The sequence below is a fragment of the Siniperca chuatsi genome, linkage group LG18, assembly GCF_020085105.1.
Source record: "Siniperca chuatsi isolate FFG_IHB_CAS linkage group LG18, ASM2008510v1, whole genome shotgun sequence".
Taxonomy (NCBI): domain Eukaryota; kingdom Metazoa; phylum Chordata; class Actinopteri; order Centrarchiformes; family Sinipercidae; genus Siniperca; species Siniperca chuatsi.
In genome coordinates this window covers 16,159,955-16,187,248 of record NC_058059.1, presented here as the reverse complement: position 1 = coordinate 16,187,248, position 27,294 = coordinate 16,159,955, and the positions used below count along the sequence as shown (strand labels likewise).

Below are 27,294 nucleotides of genomic sequence, written 5' to 3'. Positions count from 1 at the left end.
ATGTGTGTGTGTGCGTGTGTGTATACCCACCCATACATTTGTTAAGGACAGCCAGAACACATGATCAGTGTAATGATGTTGTGATCCCAAACTACTGACTTGTATCAACGATTAGTAACGTGTCTTAAAGTGTCGTGAGACATATTACATCTTTATGTGATGCGTGCATTTCATCTTCTATGATGTAGACATGTACTTTGGCAGTCAGAGATCATTTAAATACACCTGATGCCAGTATACATGTACTGGAGTGAGTTTCTTACTAAGACTTTTCTTACAAGTGCAAGGTCCAAACAGTTGCACAATAAAACAACCTGCTAGCTAACTGATAGGACAATTATCTCCTGCCATCTTGCTACCATGTGCAGTGATGCATGCATGTTTTTATGAATTTACTTTCAATTACAGGCTATGCCTGAGGATGAGAACCGAGTTCTTTATGTTATTTGCAAATGCATGTAGTTTGGCTAAAAGTTTAAAGCAGCATTAATCTATTTTTTGGCCACTTGGGGGAAGCGTAACAAGCTGTTAATACAACACTGACGTATTATCAACTTATAAAGTTGATATGGTGAATGTGTTAGTGAACAAGTTGCTTATTTACGCATCCAGCAGATACAGAGCAACATTAGCAATGATTTGAAGTCGTTTTTGTGTCCACCTGACGAAGTTGAATAGTCACTCACCTTTTGGCTCTGTTTTTGGTCTCCACCAACTCCTGAGAAAAATATCTGCCTCTTTAGCAGCTAAATGCTCCACTATGTTCACCAGCTAGTTGCTAACTTTGCCAGTGTGCCATTTCGTGCTGAGCAGGTAGTGCATAGTGGGTTTAACAAAGCTTTTTTGCTAAAAACAGTTGCCTAATGTGTCGGAAAATTGCTTTGATGAGATTGGTGAGAGTGAACAAAAACTATGTGTTAGAAGATGCTAAAATGCTATATAGAGCTGAGGGGAACTGCAGAGTCCGGAGCTAATTATCTGCAAGTTTGTCATGACAAGAGACCTCTTTCACATTGCACATATCATTTGATCCATTATTACTATGAAAATATGGATTACAGCAGCTTTAAAGCCTCTATATGTTTATGATTTGAAAAAATATCCTTTTGGCGTCTCCCAGTGGTAGTATCAACAGTGATGCCATAGTAAACAGCAATGCATGCCAATACACATTTTTCTACAAACAAAAACAAAAATTGAGTGATTCTGAAGGGCAGGTCCCACTGGTTTGTTTTGCAGCCAGGCATGAGCGGTAAAATCAGATTTTAATCTAGATAAATATTTTATTGTTGCCATGGTAATACTATTACAATCATCTCATGCCATAAGTGAAATGTGAACGACCTAAAGCACTATGCTGTATGTGGTCTATCTGTGTAGACAGCTTCATGTATTTAAAACTGAATTATTGTTACCTTCGTATTTGACATCATACTTGAAAACATTTGAAATAACACATTTGGACATCATAGTGACTGCAAAAATATATATAAAAAAACATTGGGAATGTTTCATATGGCCTACAGCAAAACTATAGTAGTTAAATAAATTAAACACATGATCTCTATTTGACAAAAAAACAGACATAATATGAATCATTTCAGCAGACACATACGGCAAAGCAAGTGATAACACTGATACATAAAATACAATACAAACATATGTCCCTTCCAAAAATGTCATTTCAGTGAGACACATGACACAGGCTATGGTGGTTAGTTCCTGATTTTCTTTTCAAAAATATACTGCATATCTATTTATATATTTATATAAACAACAACAAAACTTTTGATAATTTTCATTTTTTATAATTCTAAAATACATCTATAATATTTAGAACAATATGTACAATTTTCCCCCACAGTAGGCTTTTATGCAACATTAAACAAATTCTTCTAAAATGGAAGAATAAATTAAAGTCTGAAGAATAACACCTCTGTTTGCAAGGCTGGGGGGTTTAAGAGCTGATAGACTTTGTTTGTCTCACACACACACGCTCTCTCTCTCTCTCTCTCTCTCTCACACACACACACATATAGGACATATGGTTCCAGTTGTACTTATTGAAGGTATGTGATATTCAGCAATAGTTTCAACGATGTTGTTGTGTTCATTCACTGAACAGTCACATCAATGAGATCTCATATCCTCAGAGGTTTGAATGTTGAATGATGAGTGTCTATTGTAACACTGTAATTCATAAGGGAACTGATATGTTGTGTCTGATAATACTTCCTGCTGCGTTCTGTGTACTCGCTCCAGCTGTGTGTGTGTTTGTGTGTGTAAAATAATTGAAACCTTATGAAACCTTTATGTTCCAAGAAACCTAGCTTTATACAGTATGAACTTACATGCTCATGAAGGCCTCAATTTGTAATAGACATGCTCTATTGACGTGATTTACCACTGAGACCCAACAACACAAACTTAATCTAACCTAACATCCATGGAGTGTACTGTTACCTGACAGCTAAAGCTGATTTCACATCCGTTCTCTGAGAGTCACCACACTCTTTTGCAGCCTCCTCTAGGTATTATGATGCATGATCAGACCTCACTTCACATGAGCTGATACATGAAACCACCATATGTGAGAGTTTATACTCAAGATGGCTGACTGTTTTTATAGAGTCCCAACTAATGCTCTACTAGAGGAATACATTCCACGTCTGCACTGTAAGCAATGTGCAGAGGAAGACGAGTAACGATGGTGAGAACGAAGAGGTGCTTGATGCCGAAGATATGTGGTGGTAGTTGTAGTGGCTGTGGACTCTGTCAGGTGGCTGTACTGTGATGTAACCATTGATGATGCGAACCAGCGGGGGAGGAGGAGACTGGACCATAGTGCTGTGGAGAGAAGACAAGAGAGTAGAAAATACAAATTAGAAATTGTTTGTTTCCTAGCATTACGTTTGATTGTTGCTTATTTACACAACTATTTAATATCATAGAACAATACTGCAATTATATAATTAGCATTATAATTCACTGATTGTGATTTTTATTGCAAAAACTGGTATCCAGTTTGCATTAATATGTTTCAAAAATGGGTTGAGACAGTCCAAATAAGCTGTAATAATAAGCAGTAATAATTTTCTGAGCTCAAATCAAAACCCTCTGCATATTCTTGAGTTCAGGCAGTCTGGGTAAGACCTTATTATTTCCACACTTATTTCCATATATTTTTTTAGACATGCGGCATTCTGTTCTATCTTTGCCCTGCTATGCCACTATACTGTACTTTGGGATTGAAAGGAAAATGGTATAATCTGCAGAAGAACAGGACTCTCCATACCATCCACTATTGCCAGAGAAAATATGCAGACTGCAGGAAGAAAACAATGGAAATATTAATGGTGGTGAAGGCTGCAAAGGAAAATTTCTCGACAAAGGAATCCTCTACTACAGCACTGACCAATCAGCAGAGATCTTACAAATACAAAACTCCTGGGCATGGAACTCATTGATCAGCTCATGGCTATAAACCAACTGACAATCTGCCCGCCCTCTTCTACTCTCTTTTTCTTCCTCTACCAATATCATATATTCTGTCTGCCACTCTTTGGCTGTCTCTATTTTGTTTTATCTGTCTTTTTTTAAACAAGTCTGGCAATTAAATCATTTCTGCTCTCCTGCTTGATGCAGAGACGGCAGTGCTTGTGTGGTTTTGTGTGGGGCGAGGCCAGGCAAAACAAACACACAAGTCAGGATCTCCGCATACCAGTGGGCTTCAACAGCAATTTGACACAGCATTATAACATCTAATATTACAGAAAAGTGATTATTATTTCCATTTTACTAGATTCATGTTTTGTTGGGAAAGATATTTTGAGAAACAACATAAAGAAAAATGAAAACACTTCTATCAAAAAAAGGAATAAAATCATGCCCCAGCCCCAAATTTCTATCATCAGTCCTCATCCTGACTTTGTCTGCAGACAAACGAGGGTATGCTCAGAGGGATTATTGTGGACAAACGAGCTTCACTTTGGAAGGCCGACTGCAATCTCCTTGGCTGAAGAAGGGACACAGTTGGAAAAGTTTGGAGAGTTAAGCGGCAGTCAAAATAAGATATGCTGCAAAATATGCTTGATAGATGAGAGAACCGCCACACAAATAGGCAACAGTACATAGATCCCAGTGACAAGCTCTACCTAGTAGTTTCCTAATAGGTTGGAAGATTGTTCAGTGGCCATAATTTTTTGGGTTTTCAAAAATGGCAAAACAGAAACAGTCCTCTCCAGCTACTGGTCAGTTTGAAATGCTGACAAGTGTTTGACTATTTCCCTCACAATATCTAAATGAACCTCAATTGATAGTGTTTCCATTACTCACAGATACTCTGAGTTAATAATATTTGCTTTGTATTGATTGGTCTTGGCTTAAGGCTGTACTGCTTGTAGCTCTAGGCTTTAGTTATTAAATACATTTGAATATTGAAAATGATTTCAGACTAAGCAGGGAGCAGATAATTGAATTGGTACCTATTTATTTCTATAAAGTTTCTGTGAACTATTGAAGCAGATATTAATAATGTTCAGAGAAAACATTTTTATGAAGTTAGGTTTATTTCTGTTTGAGGCCCAGGAGAGCTGTAAGAAAAAACAGGTGTGACACGTTGCTCTGTGGCCCTGCATCAAACACAACAGAGAACTGTGGTGCTGTAGTTGCTTCTGTTTTTTGGACTCCCTCTCCCTTTCTCGCGCAGCCACCTTTTCAGACATTAAAATATACAAAGACATGCACCATGTGCACTTTGTAACATGTGTACACAAACAGAAGTTTCCTTTCAGTTCAAAATACAGGGTCTCTCAGAAAGAGAGAAAACATTTCTGCAGACATAATGTACACAAACGTTGACAAACCCTCTCTGTTCCCGTGAAGAACAGACACTACATGGGTGGATTTTACTTTCTGTCAGTAATTTGGAATAGTGTATACTGTACATGGAAAAATAGATGTTCATACAGGGAAAAATCACTACATGCTTAAAAGCAGAGTCCAGCATGGGTCCAATTTTGCAAGTCCTTAACCAGCCACAATTATTTCTAATCATTTCTGAACCCAACCTGTTGTAATGTAAAATCACAAGCATTTTTGGCACGTGATTATCAGGATTTAGAAATCACTGTAAGTGTAGACTAAGCAGGTAAAAAATAAATAAATAGACTGCAACACCTTTTTTTTACCAGACTAAAACATACAGACAAACATATTCACACCAATGGATAGTTTAGATTCTCCCATTCACCTGGCCTGCATGCCTTTGGACTGTGGGAGAAAACTGTAGCACCCAAAGGGAAATGCAACCCAATGTAAAGATAATTTCAAGCTATATATATTAACAGGAAAAGTCAGGAAAAGTTGCTGACTGTATTATCTCACAGCTTTGGGAATACATAGCTATACAAAAACATACTCAAATGTATAAATTGCAAGTAAATATGTATTCTTTGAGTTAAGCTTGTCACCTTTAACTTTAGGCTGATGATTGTGCAGTTAATTCAGTTTCCCTCATGAGACAATGAGATATGAATTTAATTGAGCTGAAGTTGTTTTAACACATAGCTGTAAATAAGTTTGCATGTTCTCCGGGTGTTTGTGTGGGTTTCCTTCAGGTGCTCCGATTTCCTCCCACAGCCCAAAGGATTGAGATGTGCAAGTCAGGTGAACTGGAAACTAACTTGCCCGCAAGTGTGAATGAATGTGGTTGTCTGACTATATGTGTTGGCCTTGTGATAGACTAAAGCCTCTCGCCTATGCATGCTGAGATTGCCTCCAACTCTGAACAGGTTAAGTGGGTGTAGAAAATTGATGAAATGGATGGAGGGTCAAATGAACCTTTTTGCTTCCTGCCCACATGCACAATCATATCCATGAAAACGTACAATTGCCCTTACAACAAACTGAGAGAAATTTCAACACAGACCACACCTGCAGATGTCTCCTTTTTTGTCTGAAAGGTGAGCTTGTCTTGTTGTCCGGTTAGTCCCTGCCTGGAGCTACTGTGAGACCAAAACCAGATACTTAGTAGGAATTCCCAGGCTGCTATTTTCACATCCAAGACACTTATACCAGCTAGGAACTAGTCTGGACTCATACCACACTGCAGGGTGTGTGTGTATATGTGCTGAAGTGTGTGCAGACTGCATGAACAGTATGGTGATGTGATATGGTGGCTGTTTGAGCCTGCGGCACCACAGCAGGAAGTGTCAGTTTTATTCTATAGACAAGTGGAAAGACTGCATTTCCAATTTCTCTCCTCTCACATCCTCTCTGTCTTTCGTCTCTGAGCTTTTACCGTCATACTCTTCTTTTGTCCCCACCTGTGACCTTTAATCTCACCTTTTCTACATTTCTCCTCATCCCTTTTTCACAGCGAAAGAGACAGACACGTTATTGATGACAGATGCATATAAGAAACAAGACACCATGTACCCTCATCTTTTCACCATCCCCCCGTCCTCTTACCTCTCCTCGATGCGAACCCAGAGGTCGTTAAAATGCCGGTGCCGCTGTTTCTTCTGCTTCCTCTTCTTTTTCTTCAGCATCTTCCTCTCTGCTTTCTCCAGCAGCTCCAGGCTATCCGGTGGCAGGAGCATATGGGGGAACAGATCCTCCTCCAGGGGACGCCCCTGATCATCCTCTTTGTGGGGGAGCTCGTGGAGGAAAGGCTCCAGGAGAGGGGACTCTTCATGGTGGTCTTCTGACTCTGGCGAGGCAGGTCTCCTAGAGGATGCACATCACAGGAACATAAGATACTTTTGAAAGAGATTTTTGTGACAGCATGTGCTGTTTACATGTGACCTTTAATGTCAGCATATGTGTGATATTACCTATCTTTCCTGCACAATATTATCAATAATTCTGGGGTAAAATGAGGGCTAGAAATCCCTTATTGTTTTTAGTTTTTCTTCTATAGAACTAGAACCTGAAGCAGTTTTGTAAGTTCAGCAAAGAGTGTAGATTTAAGATTTTTGTTGTTTGCATGCAAATTCTGGTAGACAAATGTGAGTCTCAGCAATACTTGTTTTTGCACTGCATGTTCCTGTCAGTGGGGTGCATGGTAAGTGAAAGTTTGCAAAATCCAAATTTGGGCCAAATTTATGCCAATACACAATTGAGTTTAGAGCCAAGCCACACCATGATGCAGATTTTAGGACTGTATCCCACCAGAGACAGTTCACACCTGGCTGTTAAAGGAATCCTCCACCAAAAATCTTGTAGATATCAACTGCCTGAGAGTATTAGATCCTGATCAAATGGATTAAGGGTGGAGAAACAGATGCGTTGGGAGTGGTGTGCTGTGATATGTTTTTTTTTATATGGCTGTATATGGCTTTTTTTTCTGCTGTTGGAATCCACTGTAACTGTTGTGAATCCAGCCTGACTATAAGCTGCCGTTCTTCATGAAGGGGCAAGCTACAACATTTTCAGAGCTACAGTATCTTGAGATTTTATAGTCAGTGAGTGTTTTATACTAAAATTATAGATTGGAGAGGATGTGCCACTGAAAAGGTGTCACATCCAGCCTGGAAAGGACAGGTGAAACCACGGCCAAATAAAATTAAAGGAGGAGAGGAGAGGAGAGGAGAGGAGAGGAGAGGAGAGGAGGAATTCCTGCTATTTAAGAGCAGGATGCCGTGGACCATCCAAGAACCAATATCCAGTCTAATAGAGAATATATCCAAGATTTTCTGGAAAAACAAATTAAAGCACCGGAATGGGAAGTATGAGAGCAAAACCAAAACTCATATTTTTGATTAAAAACACTCTTGCTTCTGATGAGCTGCTGGCCATCGCTAATAAGGTCAGTAACTATCTTTAACAATCGCCATTCATGCGGACACACCCACATACACGCACACACTCACTTATACCCTTTCAGACCAACACAATGACCCGGGATAAACCCATATCGATCATAAAGAGAGCAAACTTACCCCTACACCTGAACAACTTTGCTTATCCAACATATTTATACAAGGTCTGGTTAAATTCTGCAGTTTAGCAGAGATATGCATGGACCTACAGTTGCAGACCTAGGTTCATCTCAGGGTCATAATGCTGCATCAAACACAAAGTTTGTGTGAGAAAGTATATTCACTCTTTCATTCATTCATTCAACTCACACACAAGAACACAGATCTGCACTGAGATAGCCTCCCACACAGTGTGCCATGGTAGACTGCATTACATGCTTCACAGCAGGAGGTATGAGCTCTGCTTAGGTTGGCCTTTTCAACAACACTTCATTGGTGGCCGGTGGGGATTTTGTCAGATTTATCTGCAGTGCGATCTACATGGTGGAAACAGCAGAAAAAAATAAAAGGTCCCAATGAATAAGAGACATTGCTGAGCATATTTTTCCCCTAAAACTAAAAAATCCAAATATGAGCTCCCTACAGCTATTCCACCACCACACCGAACTCCTTGACTATGACTTGACATACTCAGTTACATATACAGGACTGCTGCTCAGTCTATCAGACCTCCTTTTACAAAAAGCTCAAGCTTGGTTCATGATAAATGTTTGAGTTCTGCAGGTTCATAGTCACTAATCATACATCCAAATCTTTTGACAATATCTAACAGAATAATTTTAAAATGTTTGTAACATTTTAGACAATGCAAAAGATAAACATACATTATTTTAATAAAGACGTCAGTCAATAATAATATATGTAACAATTGCAACCACCAGATTTCATGCTGTGCACGGTGCAAGTAGTTTTCCACGCAACATCAGGGTACAGTTAAGTTGCTTACTTTGCTGAGAAGTCGGAGGTGTGCACCTTGTTAGACACAGCTTTGATGAATGATCGCGGTCAGCACTAATCGCTGTGACTACAACATTGTGTTTCCTGTGACTGCTTCACAATAAAAGCCAAGTCTGTGTTTCACCAGTTGAATGCTTTTCATTTGAAGCAGCAGCAGTGAAGAGTGAACAGTGAGGCTCATATCAGTGAGATAAAATTACAAACAGCGATGCTGGATTACATGCATGCATCGTTTCTTGCGAAGGCCTTGTGCATGTGAGGGCAATTCGAAATGAGTACGGGAATGGCGGACTCCGTCACTAACAATGAAAACTAATATGTAAATACATTGAATGGCTATTGCTGAAAAAATGGCAATTAGAAATAGTATCAAAAACAGGGTTTGAATTCATGAAAATCTTGAAAAGCTTCACTGTTTCAAACTAACTGATTCAATCTAATAGTTCAAACCAATGGTAACAACCAATCAAATGGATGTAAAGCTAACTGTTGGTGAAATCTATTCTAAGTTATAAATATTAGGTAAATGATGACTGAGTAGTAGTGCAGAAAGTTTAAAGCCAATGAAGGTCCCTTTATCCCCTGTAATAACAACAGTGCTCTGAATCTGGCTATTTATTTTCTTTTCTGTGATCACTTCCACAACGAAATGAGCCTCTTATGTGATTAGTAGATTAGTGGTTGATTGTCAGTAAATAAACAAAAAGGTTAACTCTCCAGTGTCAATAGTGCTGGTAAATTAATAAAACTATGACAAACTTCAAAATGAGGTGATGAAACAAATACTCATGTTTAGGGACATCTGGAGAAACTGAGTACTCAAAAAAGGCGAATCACTCAACGAATAACTACTGAGTGCAGTTTTTGATTATTTGCAGACAACACATTTCTCTCAAGGGCTGAAGCAGAACTTGAACATCTGTTTTGGGTCTGCAAATGAACACAGACCAACTATGTCGTTGTGCTTACTTGGAAAATGATTTCCCATTTGAAATACAGTCAGTGAAAAAGTTGAGAGAAATATATATTGCTGTCAGGGCCATGAGGCAGCAGATGCCCTGTATAATGTGGCCGGGACATGAAACCTTACACCCATTTAAGTGATAAAATATGGGACTTTGAGTTTTACAGACTGATGTTTTCGGAAGAAATCACAATGTGCAACATCAATGGCGAAACATAATATTTTCTTCCCAGTTCTCTCTCTGTCATCTCTGTATTTCTCACTTTCTCTGCTATTTTCTCTGTCAGTCTTTTCTGTCTTCTCTGGTCTCAGACATTTCTTCTGCTTTTTATGGAAAATTAAAAACTCTCAAACCAGTCTCCTACACTAAAAACATCAGTTCACAAAACTTGCTGAAACAGAAAAGCTCCAGAGCAAATTACTCCTTTATCTTTGTTTCCCTGAATTACTTTACCTAATCCAACACGTCTTTCATTATAAATCATGCTAAAGTTGATTTTCAGATTTCGAATGTTTGTGTGTAAAATTTAAGGTTGGTCTCATGTCCGGATTCGTACGTAAATCAGTTTCACCAGCAAATTACAATTTCCTGTCATTAGTGCAAATAAAGTTTTTTCCTTTTTGTGGCAGACTTAGCAAGACTTAGCAAACACTACTCGCAATTTGAAGTATTAAGATTTTTGGCAGTTTAATTCATGAACAGAAAAAAAAAAACTAAAAATACAAGAAAAATATTTTGATTTCAGGAGGATAAATTGCAGTAATTTTGTAAAAATTAGAAGCTTATATAATATTAGGGGATTGGTTATATTTGCACAGTGTATTGCCATGATAAATCACAAAATCCAGTCCGTTACGAGTGTCGCTAGATGATATGTGTGTGTGTGTTTAAGAGCATTTTAGCAGTAAATTTACCTGTTTATGCTCTGCCCAGCAGGGGTGTGCTCCACCTCGTATCCCTGGCGACGAAGCACATCAATGACTGTATTGTTGCCAAGAAAGTGACCTGCAACCAAAAAAAAAAAGAAAAGAGATGACCTCCACTTCTGAATGCTAATGATGAAGCAAACTGAAACAAGGCATTTACTATCCTTCTAACTGCACTGTTTCAGAAGACTTTTCTTTTATTCTGTACTGGAAGCAGCAAGTTGTCACCTCACTAGAGTGAAGATACTGATGGACATTTTAAAAAGCTTTTGGCTTGAAGGAAAATTAAATGAAACCGTAAATGAATAGTTTGAGATTTTGGGAAATAGTCTTATTCACATTCTTAGTTAGATGAGAAGATTGATACCACTCTCGTGGCTTCCGCTCTATATTTAAACACATGAGAGTGGTTATCGATCTTCTCGTCTAAGTCTTGGCAAGAAAACGAATAAATGTTTAACTATTTCTTGTTAGTTGATAGGACAGTCCAAATGCAAGCTCCATCTTTATCATTTGTGACACCTTTTCTAAAAGGCTTTTTATTATCAGTGAGGTGAAAATCAAAAATCAGATAATGTTTTGGAGGTTGGGACCACTGTTAATCGAAGGATAGCAAATGCTCCCATACTTGCCATCAGATGCTCTTCAGCGTGCATCCTTTCATACTTGTGCTGCTGCCTAAACGCTTTAGTGCTCCACTTTTACACCTACTGTTTTCCATTTATTATTGCCTCTCCTAATCTTCTTCCCCTTCAATTTTCACTTCTACATTCCCCTTCTTCCTTATCTTCCCCTCTTCTCCCTCTTTCTCTCTTTCTCACTCTGACCCTCTCAGCTACGTGAAGTGGGGGCATTGAGGCTTCAGGTTGCCATGTCAAGAGGTCTCCATTCTTCCCCACACTCTGACAAGAGGGAGCAGGGGCTCATTGTTTGGGCCTGCTCAGCCATGGCACCACAGAGCTGTGTAAACAATGAGCCCCAGCACTTTAATCTGGCCCAGAGCCATCGATAGAGAGAGGTTGGCCTAGATGCACTGTGGGTGCCATGATGCTGCCTCATCTTCAGAACTAATAAGTGTTGGCTAAAACTATGTCCCAGTATGCAATAGCCATGGAAAAGGACTGAGGGGTACTACTGACAAGTGCAATGTCATCATTTGATCTGGTCTAGTGAGTAGTGACACAGAATTGAATTATTATTAATTAATTATTTTTTTAAACTTGTCTTCTTGGTAAATGCAAGTGAGTGAGTGAATTTCATCTGCTTAGCCTCTCTGAGAGGAACAATGCCCCACAAGAATCAAGCTTGATGGACTTTTTTTTTTGCGTTTAAATAGAAAAATATGGTCTTATGTTTTATCATTTATTAGAGTGAGGGTGCATTTACCTAATTTGGGCGCCTCTCTAAATCATCTATGAGCTCCTGTGGGTTAATAACCAACGGTTACTGTGCAAAAGAGACATGCATTTATTTTTACTTTGAGCTGAAATCATTATCAATACAGGTGGTCAGTTAAAGGAATACCCAGAAGCTATTAAACTCTCCATGGGAGTTGGAAACAGACAGAGAGACGGAGACAGAGTTTTCCAGCCTGCCCACGTTTAGAAACAACTCAGTGTGATTTATGTGAGTTTACGTCAGGGGATTAAGGTGGGACAAATGGAGCTGTTCAGCACAATGTAGGGCCACAGAAGGGTGGGTGGACTTCAAAACTTCAAAGGGACACACACACATACAAATACGTATACACACGCAAATTCTCATAGGAGGTAAACCATCAATTCTGACATGTCCCCAAAGGCTTCAATGTGTTTTGGGGGACCAAGTGAGCATTTGAAGAGTTGGGGGGGAAACAGTGTCATTATATGCTTGAGACTAAAGAGGATAATTTAAAAAGCCTGCGGCACAACAAAAAACTCAGAAAATAGTTAAAGTGACATTTCTGTACAATGTTTTATAATTTGATGTAAGTCCAAACCCCAAATCTAAAAATTAGAAGTTTTTTTTGTATGAGATCAAGCTGTCATATAAACACACAAAATCTTCTTTATAGTGGGTTTTCTCCAATTATGCTTTCCATTTTGGTGCAGCCTGTGTGTCCTTAAGCAAAATCATAGAAAATCATAGATGGAACCTACTACACTAGTCCCACAGTATGGACCAACTGTACAATTGCACACACTTTTTTGAGAGGGCCTATTCTTAGATAATTATTTATTGAAATTTGACACTTAAAAAAGATGAAGGAATTTAAAGCAAATTCCATGCTGCAAGAATTTCACATGAAGACCATTTTTATTAACAGCAGTCCACCTTAACAAGAACATGTGTCATACTTTTAAAAAAATAAAGGGCCAAACCTGTAGCCTACTCATGCGCTGAAGTCATGGAATTACAAACAAAAACGAAATTCCGACATCTTTGATTAAAAATGATTGATGCGCCGGAAAGAGGCAGAAAGTAGGAACAGAAAATTATGTTTTAGAAGGTTTCCCTGAAATTAGGCCTCATGTATGATGTAGCCTTTGGCAACTGACATGAACTTTGAGGCCTAAATATGCCAGGTGATTTGTGACAACTGCCTCTCTCTGTTTCTCTTTCATATTGCTAATAATTGGTACCAAGAAATATATTATTCTGTGGTTTCTGTCAAAAAGAAAGAAAAAAAGGGACAGTCTGACAGACTGGGTAGATGCCTCGCATAGATGAAGTGTCCTGATCATCAATAATGTAGCTCAAGCCCATAATACACCATGTAAGCAGAGTTTCGTAATTTAACCCCAATGTCACATACAATGTCTGGATTTTACAGTACAAGTGCACGTTTTTCCCCCCTTTTCTCCCAGTTTGGATTGACCAACACCTCATGCATTCCTGCTCCCTCTGTTCATGGAGGTGAAGAAATTTTCTCTGCAGAATATTTTAACAATCTAAATAGCAATTTTGGTTTTCTGAGACATTTCAATTTAAACACATCCATCCTACATGTCTTAATTCCTTGTGTCCAAACACTGGAAAGAACTGATGGTTTTATAGTTGCTGTCAAATTCTAAATGGGGGTCAGAAAACATTTAAAAGAGTTGGTGGAGAGAAAACACTTGTGCATCCTTTGCCAAAGAAAAAGTTCTACTGTGACACAACGAGCATCAACGCCTGGGTCAGAGAGGACATTTTTAGATCTTTGGGGCTCTCATAGTGAGTCACTGCAAACAGCAAAACTAATTCCATATTTACTTTTCTACTTTAATACTTCCATATTTGCTTCAAAAGAAAACACATATGATCATTGTAAAAATGCCTATGTTGTGGAACACATAAACATGATAGCATTCTTCTGCACTGTATTAAGTTTGTTTCTGCCACACTGGTTCCACAGATGTTTTCATTGCATAGTTTTGTTAAACACATTGACTCACAGAATCACAATCAGTTTTTCTGGTTTTTGGTTGTATTTTGCAAATCAAAATAAAAACATTTCTTTGTAGCACAGCTCTTAACAGTTGGAATTTTTGTTCTTTGATAATTTGCCGTTCTTACTGAGTGTAATTTTACTTTCCACAATGTCACTTCACTGTTGCTTTAGGTTCCCGACATAAGAAATAGTAGTAGGCATATTCATTTAGGCTCCTACTAAACAGGCCAGGAGTCCATTTTAGGGCCCAACCCACAGTTTAAAAGGCACACTTCTGGAGTGACATCTCTGACATCTGACATATATTTCCACAGATTATTTATTTAGGCCAATTTCATACATTTTAAATCTATGAAATGGGCCAAAAATATGTACATCAATGCACAATATGTTGACTGTATGTCTTTCCAGCAGCAATGAGAGAGGGGAGATGGTAGAGATAAAGACCAGGGACAGACCTTAAAGCTCTCATTCACAGCTAATGCTCTACATGCAGCAACATTCATACATGGGACCACTGAGTTAGAGGGTCATTACCTCATGTCATGGTTATAGAAACTTACAGAGTTTTTATATGTTTACTGAACCTTTCTATGAAGAGACAGCTTTTATAGTCTATAACAGTGTCTAATGATCAGGTAGCATAATTTGGTGCTCTATGATAAATGAGTAAGGATTTTGAGTATGGCTAACTATATATTGTGTAATAAAACACAACACTAAAAACACTGTTTAAAAAAATGCTCTTGTAGTCCAACCCTGTCTCCTACAAAATAAGTTTATATACTACTAATTTGCTTGGCTAAATATATTTTGGAGGAAACACAATTGCTGTCTGGATCTAGGAAGTGGAACGTTCTTATACTGCACAGAAGTGGTAGGCGGAGGAGGAGGTAAGGCTGTATGGCTGGATGTACAAACTGGGGTTCACGTCCCACGCATCCCACGTGTTGTTAGGTTATGGCTCCTAAAACATTTGGTTAAAGTTAGGGAAAGATTGTTAATTGTTTTTGGTTTTGTTTTTTGTTGTTAAAATTGAAAAAAAATCAAAATCTTCAAGTCAGTGTTGAATTTTCCAATATTTAAGACCACAGGCTTTCCCTAACATTGACCAAGCCCTTTAAGTTGACATAACATAACCACAAAATCATTACAACAGAAATATGTTGACCACAAACATTTTGCAGATACTGTACATTTAATACAAATGTTCTTTGTTATGCTGTTAAAAAATGTAATCTAGCTGCATTATGTTTCCCACGAAACATATTTGCTAATGCAAAGTTGTTGTATATGAATGAGTCATTTTTGGAGACAGGGTTGGATAATTCAAATAATGCAGCTGTTCTCAATATTCCTCCTTGAAGCCCAAAGATGCTACTTCTGTATCCCACCATGTAATTGATGATGCTTGCTTGTTTATTTATAAATGTTGTTTATTATAGTGAAATTCTTTATTCTTTATTTGGATCCCCATTAGCTTTCTCAAAGTGGTTGCTAGTCTTTCTGGGGTCCACACAAAATAATTTCACTTACCTGGATGCCACTCATTCCAAAGGTATTACAGTCTTGCCTGTAATCAGCATGAGGAACACTGATTTTTGGATTATTGTTTCCAATTTGTAAACAAAAGTGCTAAATGTAAAAGACCGCTTGAAATAAACTGAGTTGTGAGTTTGGAAAAAAAAAGAAAAATACATCTATCTTTCCGAAAACAGTCTATTGTATTTAACTTATTTATTTAACTAAACCTTTCTGCACACCTGTACTCAGTCAGAGGAACACCAGATGAGAACCACGGCGACATCCGTCCCTTAGAAGACATCCAGTCTCCACAATCAGTGGCTCAAATTATTAGACCATATGGTAAGCCTTAAATAGGCTCCTTTTCCATACACATTAATATTTACATTACAACTAGGGCCCAAGCAGCAGTTCTCATAACATTACAGCATGTTAGATAAACAAAGGCTACAGGCAGCACTGAGGCCATTCTGCCCCATATAGCCTTTGCTAGCTGTTTATGTACACATGTTCTCTGCTAGTCAGCTAGGCCCAGCAGCACATGATCACTACTACTAAGAACTGAATGAAGCCTTGTATTGAAGAAGATGACAATGAGGTGTCTGGTACTTTCTTTAGTCTGTAGTATGCAGTGTGTTACTTCCTGGAAGTAACTTTTATTGCCCATGACATAAAGCCACAAACTTTTGGCTTGAATATACCTCGCAACTGGACAATTATTTAGGCTATTAAATTCTTGTGTAGATATCTGACACTACCGTGGTTTCAGGAACATCAATCATCCATAAATTGCAGTACACACAGGTAGAAAGAGATATTAAAAAGAGAGTGTAAAGCTATTCAAACTATCGTCAAAACGGAATAATAGACTGAATTTTAGGATTTGACATTTCTAGGACATCGGAAGTACTAACCAGCCAAAGATTTTACTGTAAAATCATTGTTTTGGCTCACCAAGCTGCTTACAGTCAAGTAAAACCTCGGTGTCTTCAACAGTCAAGGAGACGCAGCCATCCATAAAAGTGACAGTCATGTCAAAGACAAATAACAGGAAAATTATTGGTTATCCACTGGCATAAAGATCACACAGTCATCCTGGTGTTTTGCAAACAATGCCAGCTCTATATTAACACACATATCAAGTGTCTGGAAAAACAGTCTTTGCTTGCATAGCACTTCTTTTTATCCCTGGTTAAATCATACTGTTTTATATCTTTGATGGACAGTCAATTCCTCCCTGTATTAAATTTAAACCTCATCTATTATCAGTCAAGTGCAATTTGTTTGAAAAGAACAGGACACTGTTGGCAATAGTCTCACAACAGAGACAATATGATTAAATACTGTCAAGCTTGTTGAGAATAATTACATGTGCTAGCAGTCTATTAGAGAGTTCATCATTCTTTAATCATTTGTGGTAAGATAAATTTAAATTTCCATAGCATCCAGTTGAACATACTGTATTTTTGGACATTTTATTTATGTTTTGTTTTATTAATTTTAAGAAAAGCAGGTGACCTATGGAGACCTATTTTTTGGAAATCCATCTAGCATATCCATCCAATTGTTGTGGACATTTTATTTAAAAACAAAAATGTCAACCTCGTGGCAGCACTAGAGGAAATGTCAGGGGATCACCAATGTCAGTATGAGTCATCCTCTCGGGACCATGAACGCCTGTACAAATCCATCAAATAGTTGTTGACATATTTCAGTCTGGACCAAAGTGGTGAACCTACCGACCAGCCAACACTGGCATCCATAGAACCACATTGCTAGCGCAGCTAAAAATGCTAGAAGGCGACAAGACAGGAATGCAACACAGAAGCACTGAGTGTTTTATGTAAAGAGAACTTAACCACAATTCAATTACTCGACAGCAGCAGTTAATGTTGTTTTTTTAAGTGAAACTTTCATAATTTATGTAACGTAGCCAACTTGCGGTGTTGAGACCTATAAGAGTCTCTTAATGTTAATATAATATTCATCCCAGCAGGCACCATGATTCTTTACCACTGGATGGGCCATGGAAAAATAGCTTCAAAAATGAAGATGGGCCGTGGAAAAATAGTTTCAAAAATGAATGTTTTTGCCTGGAAGCAATTTAGTATGATGTTACTTGCAACTATATGTTGTCATTTTGATCCAAACTCCCTGCAGGATAAGGATACTCTTAATATAATAGCTTGGGAGAGAAAGTCAGTAGCCAAAACCAAGATATGTTTGGTTGTCTGCATACAAGCTCACAAAACCTTGCAGTCATCTGTCCTTGGTTCAAACCGGTCCAAAACCTATAGCAAATTAAATTTTAGCTCCAATCTGTGGCATCTCTTAATTTTCCCTCCTCTGTACTCTACCTCATAAAAATAAATGGTACACTTTAAAAACTAAATATGATTTAGTCCATTTATGTGTATAAGAATATATTTTAAAAAAACAGATTGACGTAGAATCTGAGAAATCCAGTCTAAGGGTGAAACCACTGACTGAGCCAAACTAAACCTCCACATGTTTTTTTAGTGCTTCTGCTGCTCAGTCATTAATGATCTACTGTATGGGCCTTGTTCCTGATGATGATGTCATAATTACCTTCAAAACTATGTCAAAGTCAATGAAAATTTAAAATCTTTTATTAGATCCTGGATGAAAAGTATTTACAGTATCTGCAAAGGATTCATCCTCTGGGCACCATGAATGCCTGCACAAAATTTCATGGCAATCCGTTGGTGAGACATTTCATTATAGACAAAAGTGATGAACTGACCAACCAACTGAGCTACGCTGCTAGCATGGCTAAGTAAATAACCTATAGATTTGTTTTAACCTTCTGCAGTCCAGGTTCATTTTGGTTCATTTTTGATGACCTGTGCATTAATTTTTGTCTTTGTTTACCACCTTACCCCATATGCATGGTAGCCTTATTGTACAGCACAAACTCAGCTATAAGTCTAACTTTTTGTTAATTTAATAAAGCATAAAGCTCCCAGGAACCAAAAATACAAGGAAAATGACAGACGGCCATAAACATGTACACAATTTTAGTAAAAATCACTCCAAGGTTGTAAAAATTATTGTTTCACTATTTATACACACAAATATAGCAGAAACATGTAAGAAATTAAATTGTAATAAAATCTATTTGTTCAGGCATATCTATCTTTATTTGAGATACTGCGAGTTTTATTGATGCTATGTTCAAGAAATTATGTTTCAGTATAGGTGATGGCTTGCATTTTGTCTTTCGTCTATATACTAAAGCCTTGAACAAACAGAAAAATGTATCAAATGCTCATAAATGTGTATGTATCATTTCTCAAAAATTGACAAAAGAAACGCTATTGTTTTTGAAATCCATATCACTAGTGATGAATAGTATAGTTATACTGTAGTTATTGGCGTGAATAGTGAAGATATTCTTGTATCGGACAGCTTTTTGATTCAAATTCCAGTGACATGAGAACACTGTGATAAAAGACAGCTGTGATATGGCTGTGTGAATTTGAAAGACACAAAACAAGCAAGCCGAAGGCACAAATACACCTCTGTTCCATGAAATAAGTCTTTTTTATATCAAACCAAAGAATGCTAACACCTCAACCACCACCAAAATATTTTTCTTTCTATTTCTCTCAGCCATAGTGAGACGCATAGTTCAGAAACAGACTGAATTCAATAGGTCATTATTTTATTGTAAAATTGATACCGATCACCTCTTTCAGAAACACACACACACAGGCTGTTGAAGGAGAAGAGGAGAGAAGAAGAGACAAGCAGATGCAGAAACAACAGACAGGACGTAGACGCAGACGAAAAACAAGACAATTCAAGACAGACAGACAGCAGAGACGTAGGAGCAGAAAAAGTCAATTGCTGAATTTAACATGGAAAGAAAACAGGAATAGAGACAAAGGGAAAAGGCACGCAAAACAACAAAGGAATGTTAAGTCGTCAGATGCCAGACTGTGATAGCTGAGGATAAGAGCATCCTGTAAGTCCTTCAGTTTAGGACTAAAACATTTCTTTATTGAGACTACGTAGACTGTATCTTGACATGGTGCCCATGTAAAGTCTGCTATACAGAACAGGAGTGGAGCCAGGGCTGCTTGAAGTGGTATCTCAGTTTGGCATGCAGGTTCTCCAACCAGTTTTATTTCTGAATCTCTTTATCCAAAGCTAAACATGGGCAAGTGGGTGTAGAAAATGTTAATCTTTGAAGAAATGTAAGCAAAAAGAGGGAAGCAAGATATGAACTTCTCATCTCTAAAAAATACTATATCAGAAAACTTTAAACATACAGTAGTTCCTACTGAAGCAGAAGAAAAGTGAGTTGTGGCTTTCTTCAATTTCACCTCATCTGTAACACTCACATATCAGGACACCTTGTTGTTTATCTGAGCTAATTTATTATCACAAAGTAGACACATCAAAGGCTTCTAGGACTAATGTCACTGCCCAAGAGAATGTTTGAGACTGATGTTCGGTTAAAAAGCATCTAAGTGAAATTTGTTTGGGGGAATGTGACAGGAATGATGGGAGAGGTGGTGTGTTGATCTTACAAAGAAAGCTTTATGAGTAAAATTGCATGCAAAATGTATCATCTGCCACGGCTTTATGTTCACTAGTGAAAATTAAAAAGATGGATCATTAAACATGCCCACATTTTAATTACTTTGTCTTGCTCTTGGCCTTATCTTTTATATGAATTATGCTTCGCTGTGTTTATCATTAGAGTAAAAATGGCTAAATTGTCTGCACAAGTTTTCTTGAGATCATGCTGAGCAATTTCAGCTTTGAATTTATGCTGAGAATAAATGGGAAACAGCACATAAGAGGCCTGTGGTGTGAGGTTGTTTTTTAAATAAACCCTCACTCAAAATTTGTGGTGGCACACAGCACTTTGGAGCCGTGTTAGGGATTACATCTGTCAGGCTGCAATAGTCTCTACACTCCCTCCCAGTGCAGTCCTCAGTTTTGCTCTTTCTGCCAAGAAATTATGGTGCTTGAGCACACACACCAGCTCATTCACTGTGGTCGTATGAAAGAGTGATCAAAGTTAGAAAATTCTGTAAAAGTGAGCAGTTTTGACAAAGTAAACCAGAGCACTGCCAGCTCTGAATGTCCCTGCTACTGAATGACTTGTTTTACTTTCAAATACTGTCTCAGAGTATAATCTATTCTATTCTATAAAATAAACTATAGAAGCAAGTCAAAAAAGATTTTGCGGTTTAAGAGGGGTGGGGTGGGGGGATACCTGCCCACCTGACCTCAGGTTATTGGAAAAGAGTTTTTCATGTTAACCATAAAAGTATATAATTTGTGTATTAAATCTTAATTTGCGTAATAACTGTCAAATAAATGTAGTGGAGTAAAAAACACAGTATTACACTCTGAAATTTAGTGGAGTAGAATTATAAAGTAGTATAAAAGTAAAGCTCCTCAAAATTGTACTTAAGTACAGTACTTGAGTAAATGTACATACTTTCCACCAGGAGCCATTTTACTAATTGTTTGAATGTCCACAATCATGCTGCCTTGATCTCTGTCCCACTCTCTTTTCCCAGTCTATTTTTTCTGCTTGTGAAGCAGTAAAGCATGGGATAGATGTTTTTGATATGAAAAAAGTTATATTAATGTAATATCAATGTACAATGATGAAATATACATTAGCAAAAGAGTGTAGTTTTTCTCCTGCAATTTTCTATTACCACATAGAAATCTACTATTGGAATATAAGAAGTGCATTGTTGTGACAGTTGTGAGGGTAACTAGCAGAAATACAGCCAGTTAAATTCCTAAAATATTTTGCAATATTGTACCATTATTATTATTAGCCTTTGATTAAATCTCAATAACTGGATAATTTCACATCTTTAGGCCCTAAAAAACAATCTAATTATTTATTTGAAATGGCCACCACACATAGACATACCGTAATGCAAACTGTGATAAGGGGCTACAAACAAAGCTTTGTTTAAAGGAGTCACAAGCCAAAAAGGTTGGGAACCCATGTGAGTGATCATACGGACTGAATGAGACCATATAGGCTCCACATACTCCAGAGCTGACGGATGAATTGTTGGTTCAAAAGGACTAGATTGGCAGCAGTAAAGCCATTATTCTAAAATCACCAAAAGGTTTCAAAAGGTCAAAGACAAATTCATCCAAAGTGAACTGAAGTAGGAAATTGAGGTTGGTTTCGACCAAACAACACAACCAGCCATGTTATACTTCAGATCAATTGTAGACTGTCATTCAGCTCATTCAACCAGCAGGAGTTCTGAAGCTCTAACAGTGTTTCTTTTTTGGTTTTCTTTTCTACAAACGTGTGCTTTTGCTCGTCCAAACCTTCCAAAATGTATTCCTGCAGTTTGCATACTGCGGCCTCAAGACTGCTTCCTCTGAAAGCACACATACCCCTGCCAGCCTCGCATCCTGCTGCGAGTCTCTGCTCTGCCTTTCAACTGTCTCAGTCCACAAAAAGGATACCGAGGGGAGTCGGATGCCCGCTCACTTTTTAAAATGCATTCCACATCGTAGTTTTTCTTAGATGTTTTCTCACAGAGCTTCCATCTAAAACATGTGGCTTAGAGTGCAATTTTGTGCCTATTAAGTTTGAGTAATCTGCAAGAGATCTTGTAGATGTCAAATGAGGCCTGCGTATCATCTATGATTTAGGTCTAGGTTGTAACTAACAGCAGATCCACAGGATAGAAGCCTGTAAATTCACACAGGCTCTGTTTTTGGCTGTCTTATCTCACTGTATCCCCCCTTATGTCACCGTCAAAGTCTTTGTTTTTCTTTTTATCTCCCTTTTTTGCCAGATTTTGTTACTATAACACCATGTTTGTCTCTCTCTGTCAATTACAAAACATCTGTTCATCCCATTTCACCCCTAATCATTCTTTCCTCTATCCCTCACAAACTAGTTAACCAGAGTGTTTTGCCGATAGAACCATGGGCTTAGTTTTCCAGAAAGTCTCCTGCCTCCCTGCAAATACTTCAGCGTCACAACGAAACATGGCCAACTTTTACATCTGCACCTACTAAAGCATCTGAAACAGCCTCAACAAAAACAGAAAATCGTGTTTTTATGATTACAATCTCTCATTTGCTCCAGACCTTTAGTGACGTAAAACAGAAGTTACAAAACCTAAACGAGTTAATTAAAATTAGCCCTGTTTATGTTGAGTCCAGAAATAAATTTTTGTTATTGCTGCATCACTAGTAAGAAAATGACATCACACAATTTCACAAAGCTTTTTTCCCCATTTGCTTAATATCTATATTTAGGACCGGAGAAACACATTGTGAAAGATATATGAATAAAGACATTGACTGGGTGACAGATTCTTACAGTTAAATATTTAATTTCAGGATTCTTATAAAATATGAAACAATCATATCAATAACTATAAACAAGAACTTCATCGAAAGAGCATTTTTCTTCATGTTTTGGCCTCATATCCTCACAAAAACAATGTTTTTCAGCCACTTGATAAGGCAACTTTTGAAAACACCAGAGTGAGATTTTTCATGACAGCAGTGACTTTGGGTTCTTTTTTTGGGTTCTTTGCAAATGCTCATAGCCAAGATGTAGATATAGTCAAGATACAGACATAGACCAAGAAACCCTAAATCTTAAGAAATGATTCTTGGACTGGCAACAATTTAAGGTTTAGATATATAAATATAACAAAGCTAGTTTGAGTGGTGCTCCATGGCATCCCAGAAACCTGCATGTACTCACACGGCTTGTGTGACGATGTACATACAGTGTGTAATGCCAACAACACAGGCTCATGCATAACAGTGAACCAGAAAACTCCCCACTCCAGCAAAACAAAAAAATATTCAATTACACCACAGTGAGAGAGAGAGAGAGAGAGAGAGAGAAAGGAGAGAGTGGAAGCCACAAATCACACAAGTCATGTTTTCCTCTGTCTCTTCATATCTTCATCCCCTGTGTTGCTCTCCTTTATGTTTTAGCCCCAAAATGAAAAGGGACAGCTCCATCATAACAATTCCCACTCAGAATCATCAATCGATGCACTGCTGTTCGCTGGCTACATATATAATTTTCCTTTGCCTTTCCCTTTCATATAGGAGTGAGGTATTTCTGGTCCAAATGAAAGTTTAGCCCCTGGGCAGGCATGTTAGGAGCCCGTTCCAGGTGCATACGGAAATACTGCTGAATTTGAATGGGGTCAGAGGTGAGGAGTTCAACTCTTTCAATAAATCACAACAAGCTGTTGTGACAAGCGTTCACTGCTACGACTGGGAGAGAAGTGTGGGCTATATGAAATATGTCTTTCAAGTACAGAGACTGAGGCCTTTGACCCGATGAGTGCAACAAAATGTATATGTTTAGGTGCTTTTCACTCAGCAGATAGTTAGTTATTCAGAGTAGCTGACAGGTTTATCCTCCCATTTAAGAAGAGACAGAGATGTACCAGGTGATACATTACAGACGCTCCTGACATGTTAACATCCCACTGGTTAAATGTTTTTCATGTTTATCTGGGTTGTTTGAAGAATTGCACTGTCACTGATAAGACACCAATACAGGTAAATGAACTGGCCAATATGGCAAAATCAAGATATGAATGAGAACATTTTTTGGATATCAATATATATATATATATATATATATATATATATATATATATATATATATATATATATATATATATATATATATATATATATAATGATATGGCAAATGTGGGCAAAATCACTAATGATCAAACTCATGTTCAATAAAATAAACTGTTATGCAAATCAGTCATTTGTTAGTTTAATTACAGTTTATCCAAAAATACTCATTTACACAAGATCATTTTGTTAAATGATTATATCACCAAGATATAATTCCATGGGAAAGTTTTAAAGATATAAACCTTAAGATCTGCGGTAAGGACTCTGCCTTGTACTTGGGGCATGCACTCTAGCAGGTGAGCAACCAGGGCGCCCCCAGCCTATCGCACTAATATCACAATTTACTTTCAATTTACTGCTGTTACTACCAGTAACCATGAGTGTCGCTAAATCAACCAGGACTGAAATCTTAAAGTACCCCTCCACTCAAAAATTTGACTTTACTGACTATCTGTGCAAAATTTGTCACTAGAGAGGTGTTTTCACTTTCCTCTACTGAAGGGGGAGATGGCTGTACACTTTCCTAAAATGTGAGATTCAAACGTACGGTAAGCTAGATTTGGTACGTCACAAATTCGAAAGCCAATCGCAATGCCACTGGCAAAGAAAGCTGAAACCTCCAGCACAGAGCAGACTTGTCAGTACAGAGCGAGAGTTTGCACCAAGTTAGCTTAGGATTGTAACTTTAAAAGACCAATCTGATGAAATAAATAGTTTAGTGGAGTAGTATAGAGTGGGAGAAAAACATCAGCAAGTTCTCCAAACTAATAATAAAATACAGTATGTTGTTTGTCATTGCTCGTGGCCATGGTTAAATGAAAACAATGTTGACTGTTGCTAGGAAATGGGATGTGAACAGAGGTCTTCCATGTCAACCAAGTCACGTACTTTGTTGAACCATCCATCCACCCTGACCTCCGCCCTATAACATTTTGCAGTGCAACAACTTCACGCTACTTCCACCTTAGCTTCTGACAGATGACGGTCATAATTCACGTGACCACTAGAGGTCCTTGTAAGGAAAACATAAACATGTGTGATATTAGGCATTAAACCTTAAAAAAAATTTGTAGCATAAAGGTGTCATTCAAACTTAAATTCGGGACATAATCCAGGTTTGGCAGACGTTTCGCCGCTGCCTGCCCGCTTCCATAACAAGTGTGTGGTAGGTCTGGTCTGGATTTTAATGGTGCTATATGACATGTGTGTACTCATGTCAGCGACTGCCCCAAACAGTTGTAAACTGGCTGTTTATGAGGGTGAGGTGCTGTGAAAAAGCACCACATTTTTGACTTTCACACCATCTGGGGAAGAAAAAAAGTCAAAAGAGGGTAGCGACCGCAGTGACGTAGTGCTCAGTGTGAAAACACACTGGAGAAATTTGGGCCAGGTTTGTGTAAGGTTTGGATTTAGAATTAAATTTGAATAGGAATGTCCAGTCTAAAATATTTCGCGCGCATGGGTAGTTCAAGCACAGTTTATATACAAAAGGCAATAGAGAGAAATCTGATTAATGTTTTTACAAATTCCCCAAATTCTCTTAAGTCTGCTTGCTAAATAAGGTTAAAATTATCTTATTCCACAATGTCTGACAGTATCACATACTGTATATTCTGTATCAGTTTGTTCCAACTCTTTATTGACGCTATATGATGTTTACACTGAGATATACTCCATACACCAATGGTGCCGCCATTAAAAAATGGCTCCATTAAAAAATGTCTGCACCTTTCAATCCAATGGAAATATTCTAGATGGCTTCTGCATCATTTTAGACACATTTCCCACATTCATCATAAAGTTCTGTGGGTTTGAACAAAGTTTGGTTGCACAGCATGAGTTTGTAATGATGATATACAGTATTTTGTGATAATGAGTTTAACTTGGTAAGTTTTGCAGTTGTTTTACTTTTAGCACGGTTTACCATGGTCACTAATAAAATCTAATTTATTGTATTTATTTTTATGTATTTTAATGTTAATTTATCTGCGGCAATGCACAACGCATTTATTGCACCACAAGGCTCAAAGCTAATTTTCACCTGTGGTTCCTTCACCAGTGAAGCACAGTGTGACGCAGTAAATTAAAACATGAAAAACTGCTGTTTTTGTTTTTGGTTTGTTATTTTTCCAATTTACATATTCTTATTTGCAGATAACATATTAGATCAAACGCTAAAACTGACTGTGCACCAGAAAGCACTTAAAAATATACCACCTTTAGCACTCATTGAGTCATATTCCTTCTTTACTATTATAAACTTGGCTCCATCAGCACACGGTGCTGATTCTTAAGCTGCAGTGGACTCAGTAAGTACAGTGTATTAAGTGACTATTTCCCTGCTCCAGTACCGAGAGCTACCCACATACTGACAAGTCAAGGTGCTCTGTGTGAGTTATAAGTTCATGTCAACCTCTGTCATGAGCCGCAGCTCACGGGCCAAGCCATTCATTTATTACAGCCTACCCACCGCACTAAGCAGCTCACTACCCGAGGGTATTCACTTTAGCGTGGCCCTACCAACCTAAATAGCAAAAGATCCGAAGGCAAACCTTAATTGTCTGTGAAAAGAGTCAAACATTTCAAAGTACAGTAACCGTTAGAGCCTGTCAACCACACTGGCAATTACACCACCGCAAATATTTAAATTTGTGGTTTTGGAGCGAAGTTTGAGGGGAATCATGATGTGCTAAGCAGCTTGGGGCTGAGACTGAAACATGGATGTATTCAAGTTCAGCCTGGAAAAAAAAGAGACAAGAATTAGTGAGAGCCGGCAGAAATGGAGCCCTCAGCCTTCAGCGATATGTAAACACATAATTTTATCAAGTCAAGAGTGCCAGGGTATATGGCAGAGATTATAAAGGGAACACAGGTTCAGATTGTATACATGGATTGGGTTACTGTACCTATGGAGCACAGCAATAACCGCTTCCATATGTCTGTCTGAACATATGGCACTTTTTCGATCATTTACGTTGAGTGATGGCCGTGGTATTTCAGACAAACAGATGGGGGGAAAAGACACATTTCTA

General features: G+C 38.0%; 1 protein-coding gene across 1 annotated transcript in view; it reads right to left on the bottom strand.

The window, feature by feature from the left end:
- Nucleotides 1-1,263: 1,263 nt before the first annotated feature.
- trabd2a (TraB domain containing 2A) overlaps nt 1,264-27,294 on the bottom strand; it is a 60,864-nt gene continuing 34,833 nt past the window's right edge. The window contains exons 5-7 of the mRNA XM_044174736.1: nt 10,660-10,750; nt 6,472-6,729; nt 1,264-2,847 (exon numbers count right to left, since the gene is read on the bottom strand). Of these exons, the coding sequence (XP_044030671.1) occupies nt 2,649-2,847; nt 6,472-6,729; nt 10,660-10,750 (548 nt within the window). The 3' untranslated portion in view covers nt 1,264-2,648. The remainder of the gene's footprint in view (nt 2,848-6,471; nt 6,730-10,659; nt 10,751-27,294) is intronic.